This window comes from Tursiops truncatus, chromosome 5, assembly GCF_011762595.2.
Source record: "Tursiops truncatus isolate mTurTru1 chromosome 5, mTurTru1.mat.Y, whole genome shotgun sequence".
Lineage (NCBI taxonomy): Eukaryota > Metazoa > Chordata > Mammalia > Artiodactyla > Delphinidae > Tursiops > Tursiops truncatus.
In genome coordinates, this window is record NC_047038.1 from 86478685 (window position 1) to 86486929 (window position 8245).

General features: G+C 34.6%; 1 protein-coding gene across 1 annotated transcript; it reads left to right on the forward strand.

Moving 5' to 3' along the window:
• The first annotated feature begins 969 nt into the window (after window positions 1-969).
• On the forward strand, window positions 970-8027 carry ODAM (odontogenic, ameloblast associated). The gene is given in 12 exon segments (XM_019928029.1): window positions 970-1020; window positions 1112-1153; window positions 1694-1741; window positions 2313-2369; window positions 2371-2553; window positions 2984-3031; window positions 4795-4899; window positions 6249-6296; window positions 7101-7176; window positions 7603-7628; window positions 7630-7761; window positions 7998-8027. Coding segments are annotated over 12 exon segments (846 nt in total).
• Window positions 8028-8245: the final 218 nt, after the last annotated feature.

Consider the following 8245-nt stretch of genomic DNA (forward strand, 5'->3'; position numbering starts at 1 on the left):
GATGATTAGGAAAGGGGTTAATAGCTAAGCCATTGTCTGAAGCCCACTGAATCACCGGTCCCTTTGAAAACTGATTGGTCCTCCTCTTCTAAAGATGGGGTTTTAAAATTTAAGAGAAGCTCCAAGCAGCAGAGCCAAAAGATAAAAAGGACACCGACCTTGAATGAGTCTAGATTTCTCTTCATAGGTAAAAGAGTGAGGTAAGATATCAAATCTTTGCTTTCATAATTTTAAGAACACAAATCAGTCAACTCTGTACGATAAACTACCAAAGTCACCCTAAATGCTTGTGTAGGTCAATGATTTGAACTAGGGCAGGAGTTTTCAAATCTGGAGGACAAGAAATAATATATTTCCACGGGATAGACTATAAATCAGTATTACAGTTTAATTTTATAAACTATTTCCTTGAATTAGAAAAATTTTGACTCTGTCACTTAGTTTTAATATATTTTAATGTTATTAGAATTTTAAATAGACACTACCTGGTACTGAACTGCTATCAGAGCTTTATTGTGGTATTCTTACCACTACATTAAATAGACAATAAAATTGTTTGCATAATAAAGACCTAGTTCATTGACCCCAGTCATGGGCCTTCCATGGTCCAAAGGACCCACTACCTACAATGTAGAACAGCACAGGGAATGAGGCCATCTTGTTCATAAATTCATTCAACTACATCACATGCTGCCAAATAAGTTATTTGAGGCAAGCTAAAAGGAAAAGCAAACAATTTTTGTTTTTATAAAAAGCTGCTCTGAGAAAAAGAATGAGTTCTGTTACAGATATTTATAAATGTACCTTTTTTATTTTAAATCCTAATATATAAGTAAATACTGTAAAATTCAGCCAACTATCCTTCTGATTGAACAATACCAGCTAATTTACTGTTATCATGATTTTTACATAGAAAATCTTTTTTAAACCTAAGCTTCACAACATATTTTCTAGGTATTTCATCTGAAAATGAAAACTATAATTCCTCTTGGGATACTGGGAGCCACAATATCAGCCCCAGTAAGTGATGTCATGGTACAATTGAAATCATTGTGTGAAACCCATAACAAGTCTTCTTCTACCATTTGTGTTTTTTGTTTTTTTTGTTTAGCTTATTCCACAGTGCCTTATGTCTGCAAGCAACAGCAATGAAGTTAGTTTAAATACTTAAAACAATGTCCCTCATTTTTTTATTTCTTTGTTTTATAGAAACCCAGTGGGGAAGAGATAAAAAGCTTTCTGTTGATTTATCCTGCAATTCTACCCACTAGCTCTTTATATCCAAATGCATTTCCAATGTTTATGTTTGTTTTGTATACCAAGTTGTTTCTAGAATATTACTTTGCCTCCCTTGTTTGATTGCAAATTCTTTAAAAGTAGAGACAGATTCTTGTATACCTTTTTGTTCTAATAACATCTGATATGGTGTAAATAGGTGTTTAAGAGCATAAAATGACTAACTAAACCACTGGAATGGGCTAAAGTTGTGCAATCTCATATACAGCAGGGGAGGGGTAGTTAAATCCTAACCTCTAATCACTGTCATTTATTATAAGCTTAGTAAGAAAACATCTCACCTCTAACAGGAAATTATGATCAGCTAGCTCTGACTTGTGATATATTTGTAGTAAACGTTCTTAATAGTTTTAGCATGTGCAGTAATCTTGTTTTCATATTATCTTTCCTTCTCTAGTTACTTCTGAACCTTAATAATGCTCAGCTTCAGCCACTACGGCTTCAGGTACCCCTACCTCAAAAATTATTTCAAGAATACATTTCTACCACTCATTTCTTGTGGTACTTGGTATGAGAGCAAAATGTTTTCTGATTCTAAAATCTTAATTTTTAAAGTTATGAATTTGTCCTATATATTCTAACTACCATTTGTTTGAAGACTAAAGTAAAAACTATAATCAGGTGAACATTTATTTATTGAGAACTTGTTATATGCCGGGCACAAAGTCTCATAACTATGAGATATTTAAATTAACCATTTTACACAAAGTCATATTCAGCTAAGTGGTTAAAAAAAAAAAAAAAGAAGAAGAAGATTTGAAACCAGTCTGGCAACTGCAAAAACTGTAGCCTTTATCCACCTCATTCTGTCCCATATGTCACATTATGAGCACTGGGGATTTAGCATTGTTCCTGCTGCTTGCATGGCTCACAATGTGCCAGGATCTGCCCTTTTTTATAATGGAGCAATGGAAATATAGAAAATGTTTACATTTTGTCTCCTTCTTACTCAGGAGTGATTTTAAATTCTTTTTGAAATGAAAGAGAAATGCTTCCTTTCTTTTGTGTCTTCCCAGGATCCATTTAATTCATGGATTCCTCCTTTCCCTGGGATTCTACAACAGCAGCAGCAGGGCTCAAATTCCAGGACTCTCCCGATTCCCTTTATCAACTCTCGACTGGTTTGCTGGACAGGTCCCAAATCAGATACCCTTCCCAGGACAGGTCAGTTTTGCCCAAGAAACCCGGGCAGGACAGCTGAACCCCTCACAGCCTCAAACACCACCGCAGACCAAACAGGGCCCTAATAAAATGTAAGTCGGACCTCTTCCATCTTGTTACCCAGAAGAGAGATAATGCACATGGAATGTGAAAAAGAATATGAACCAGCTTTGAAATAAGACAGGAGTTATTGAGCAAGAATTCTTTCTCATAATATATTTCTACCATCACTGGAAGTAATTCCTTATCTTTCTGATTTCTGTCATAAAAAATGCTATTTAAGTCAGCAGTCCAGGACAAATCAAAAGTGTTAAAACATGTCTTGGAAAGGATAACTAGGGAAATATCATCTTTAAAAAAAGGGCAATTTGCGTTAATGATGGTACACACAATAGATGACTTTTTGTCGTCATAGAAGTCTGCTAATACAAATTATACATTTGTATGGCTAGGTCTAAAGAAAGCAGCTCTGGAATTTTAAATTTAAAAGTCAAGTATAACTTTTTTATAATTCCCTTTTTGGCAGGTTGTGCCCTCTGTGTTCTCCTTCAAAATGCCTCGTGAACTAGCACAGGTAAATGAAAGGAATGCCATCACTCATATACAGAGATGGCTGTATACCCTCTCCATTGAATGCTTCTTCTATATTTGTAGCTCTTATTCCTACAGCAGGGCTACAAACACGTACAGTGCTATCACGATCTAGATACCACCACTGCTGGGCTGGTAACAGTTTGTTAATATTAGGCTCACTTAAGAGCTCCAAAAGAAAGACCAGCCGAGACTCTTCAGGACCCTTGAGTTTCCAGGACATTACTTTGTTGGGAATTAAAGAGCTCACTAAGCCTTAGGTTGTGTCCTCTCTGCACCTAGAATGCTGGCATTTGGTAACAACTCTGGAGAAATACCATGGGCTGACTTTGCCCAACCCTAAATTTTGGTTCAGAGAAAGATGCATTAATCGGATAAAATACCATATGATACAGAGAGAGTTTTTCTGAGTTATGCTCAAAATATTTTCAGTTTAACTCCAATATTACAGTCAAATGGTGGTGATTTCCATTAAATAACAGAATCTTTAAAAAATGAATGCAAACTAGTAGAATCGTTAAAGTGATATAGAAAACCCTTTTAATGTTTGGGTAGTTAATTTTATAATATCCTGGGCTCAAAGAAATAGTGATATGGATAAATTATATTATTCACCAGCAGAATATTGACCGTTTTGTAAAACATTACACCACTTGGCTTTAATGTAATCATAATTATGTAATTTTGTCCACTCCTATTATAAAACAAAAGTTACCTCTAGACATTATCTCATTCCATGCCACAGCATTTAGAGAGTTAGATATCTGACAAGTGGAATTACTTCATTTTAAGGATCAAGAAACTAAGTCTTTATGAGATTAAGTTCCCAATCCTGATGAAAATAAATAGCTGAGTTAGAATATAATTCTTCACCCTTCCTTTAACCACCTAACCAGTGGCTCTCCAACCTGGCTTTGCATTAGAATCTCTGGTGATGATTTTGAAAATTACAAATGCCTGGACCCTGTCCCACACCTAATCAAAACTGATTATCTGTTAAAATGTTCAATTAGTGTTTTTGATCGTTAGCTAGGGTGAAGAACCACTGTACAAAATATACCTCTTCTCAAACCACAGTTATCATTTTTTTAGCTCTTATATCCAATAAGGTTTCATTTAATTATACAAAGAAAGAAAATAGCACACAAAACCCCATGTATGTACAATGATCCTCATTTTCTATAAACACATATGCATATACAGACATAAGTGCAAGCTAATACATGATAATGTGGGTGGTGAAATTGCAGGTGATTTTATTTGTTCCTTGTCTATTTCTGGATTTTTGAAGTATTCTACAATACTTATGGACTGTTTTAATAAAGTGGCAATTATTAAAGGAAATACATTCCTGAGAATTCATTCATTATGGTAGAATTTCTAATACCATGTTCTGCAGAATATATAGTTTCAAAAAAATAAATGGAAAATGCTGCACAGGCTGTCTTCTTAGATACTTGCAAAGTAATTTATATATAAAGTCCAAGGTGCCCTGTTAAAAAAGCCTGTTATTAGTTGAATTCACTACTTCCTAATGTGTCTGACCAAGCAACATTGAAACAAAGTCCAGTGTCACTTGCAATACAAGTTTACTCTAAAGTTTGGGAAGGACTGCTTCATGTGTTCTTTTGTTCATAAAATTGCTAAATACAAAGCAGCTTTAATACAATATTGATATTAGAGGGTATTTTTTTTTTAAGTCTTGAACTAAAGGAAGCTCTTCTATACTTTTCTGTTTACAAATAGATGCTTCTGTACTACCCAGTTTACATGCTCCTACCCTGGGACCAGCCTCAACAAACAGTCGCACAGTCACCTCCGCAAACCAGACAGCTGCTGTTTGAGGAGCAGGTACTATAAGTGTTTGATTTTAGTTTGACTAGTTCCACCTGAGAATAAAGAAGATAAGGTAAATTTTCAGAGAAGAGAATATCTGATTATACTTAGTGCAAAAACTCAACAGCTTGAACTGGTGGTCATAAAAGGATATAGTGCTTTCTTTTAACATGTCACGAAATTGAGCTATTTGTAATGAGGTGGATAGACCTAGAGTCTGTCATACAGAGTGAAGTAAGTCAGAAAGAGAGAGACAAATACCGTATGGTAACACATATATATGGAATTTTAAAAAAAAATGTCATGAAAAACCTAGGGGTGAAACAGGAATAAAGACACAGACTTGCTAGAGAATGGATTTGAGGCTATGGGGAGGGGGAAGTGTAAACGGTGACAAAGCGATAAAGAGGCATGGACATATATACACTACCAAACGTAAGGTAGATAGCTAGTGGGAAGCAGCCGCATAGCACAGGGAGATCAGCTCGGTGCTTTGTGACCGCCTGGAGGGGTGGGATAGGAAGGGTGGGAGGGAGGGAGACGCAAGCGGGAAGAGATATAGGAATATATGTATATATATAACTGATTCATTTGTTGTGAAGCTGAAACTAACATACCATTGTAAAGCAATTATACTCCAATAAAGATGTTAAAAAAAAAAAAAAAAAAAAAAAAAACTAATTTGGAAATATACTCCAAGGCTGAATTTTGAAAGAGTAAAGTCAGTGAATGGACTTCAGCTGAATCAGAGGCCAAAATCTGAATCGTATTGGAAAATGAAGTTTTCTAACTTTTAAAAATCTACCAGCATCCCTTTTCTCATATACATGTGGTTATTATTTTTTTAAATAGCTACCATGATAAAAGGCACTTATGATCACCAGATCTTGAGGTAAAATTAGGTAACATTATTTTGAGTTTTGTGGACCTGCAATAAATTGGTAGAATTCTAATATAAATTCAGGTGTCTCATACATAACTAGATTTTAATTAGAATGGAAATTAGTTTTTTTTTAAACTTATCATCACTTAAAACTTGCCTAATCAATTAGAGAAAACCGGAAATTATGCTTTAAATGACTGGTAGTAGTACTTCCAATTAAGTCATATTAACTTAAAGAGAAAGGGAGAGTTTTAACCTAGAAATTATATGGTGGTAAAAGGATGCTTGGTAATTTAACAATAATTTTTACCACCTAGGACATACAAACTTTCAAAAAAGTCTTTACTATAGTATAATGTGTATATATATATATATATATATATATATATATATATATATATATATTTCAGTAATCATTTACCACCACATTATGACAAAAATCATCAGAGCAAACCTAATGCATTTTTCTAAATTCTGACAGATGCCATTCTGTACTGAATTTGGATATATTCCACGACAAGCAGAACCTGTAAGTAAACGTATACCTTTCACTAAAAAAAAAAAAAAGAACTAACTTTTGGAACTACTTGCTTCACAAACTATTAAATCTATCATTGCCCTTTAGTCAAAAACCACCATGAACACACCCCTAGTTGGACAAAATTGGATTTATCCACTCATTGTAACAGGGGAGAACACACACCATGGAGAACTGTGGGGTGTCTTAACAGGAAGGTATTGGAATGACTTCTTACAGGGTCTGGCCTTGTGTCAGGTGATTTTGGGAAGAGTTAAAGGAGTGATGGTTCACCTTGGATTGGGTGTTCTCAAGTAATGGGGGTAGTTCTGTGATTGGGTAACTTTCCAATTCTTACCTAGAAGGTAATGGAGAGAGGCAAAGACTATGACTGGTAAAGAAACAGGAATTATTCAGATTAGCCAGGACCTAAGGATGCCTGGTATTTCATGCCTTGCACAGGGACCTTGCTTTGGACAAGATTACAAAGTGGTGTTGTTTTGATTGTACTTCATCATGCTCAGAGGCGACCTGTCTTATGCTGGTGTTCTGTAGGATTGTTAATGTACAACAGGAGAACATGAACGTCCAGAATAGAATGTCAGGACGGCTCCTGAAAACACTGCAGCAGAGCTATTGTGTCAGTCCATTTTCTCAGCGTCAGGAGCTGCTTTTCTCTTTCTCAAATCTAAATTATTTTGTTCGTTTTTAAGAAACTAATTGAAGAAGTTGGGAAGGGTTTAACTGCCTTGGGTGCAAAACAACATATTTTATCGATTAATAATTTAGACTTTTTTAAACTTTGCAATTTTTCAGGTTATGCCGAGAGGACAGCAGCAACCAGCCTTTGATCCCTTCCTAGGCACAGCTCCTGATATTGCTGTGATGGTAAGTTTCCTTACCACACTTTGCTAGCTACTGTAAATAAGCAACTGACAACCTACAGGTCCCTGCATTACTGTTCATTTTAATGAAAATGTTATTATTCCACACAATTATTACTTCTTCCCCCTGTAATCGTTTTCCAAGCAGATTCAATTCACTCAGTTCATCAAATATTTATTGAGCGTTACTACATGCCAGATACTCTCCTTGGTTACACTCATTTAAAGTTAGGTATTAGGACACATCCATGTTTGCTGGCATATATTTATAGTCTTTCTAAAGGATAGATTATAATCTAGAAAATTAATAAAGGTATTTACTTCTCAAATAAAATCCTTGCTTTGCATCTCAATCCTATTGCTTTATATTCTTCCCAATTTTGACCTTGTCCTTGAACCTGTAACCACTTTTTTTTTGTCACCCTTATAGCCAGCAGGAGGAGTGTCACCATATTTACAAAAAAAAAATGATAAATTTTAAGCACGCCAATGCAGGAATTTTCATTCCTTCAACTTCACAAAAACCCAGCACGACAAATTTTTTTACTTCTGCTATTGACTCAACTATTACCCCAGAACTCATGGAAAAGAAGGTAGAGTAATCAAAGATTTATTTTATGTAAGAAATTGATGTCTAATAGAAAGTATAAAGTTAGTGCTTAATTTATAGGACTTAGTCTTAGAAATAATAACAGTTAAGATATAGTAGAATATATGGTCTTAACCTTGAATAGGAAGACCAATAATTGCTTACGGATAATCAATTAATCAGAAAATAATTTAATTTTGATTTAATAAGAGCTTCTTATGCGTATCCTTTTTTCACTAGGCCAAGACCAATAGCCTAAAGGAACCATAAGATGTTATCCTAATCATTCAGAGTTTGGGGTAGGTATTTGCCAAGAGGCATGCCTTAAGTACCGTGACATGTTGTAAATTAAAAGAAAAAAATTATAAGGAGAACTAATGAAAAGGTGTACAACAAAATAAAAAAAATACAAAGCTAATAATAATTAATAGATTTTAGCAATTTTTTAAAAATCAAAATAAATTTTTGAGGATCATGTCTGCCTATGC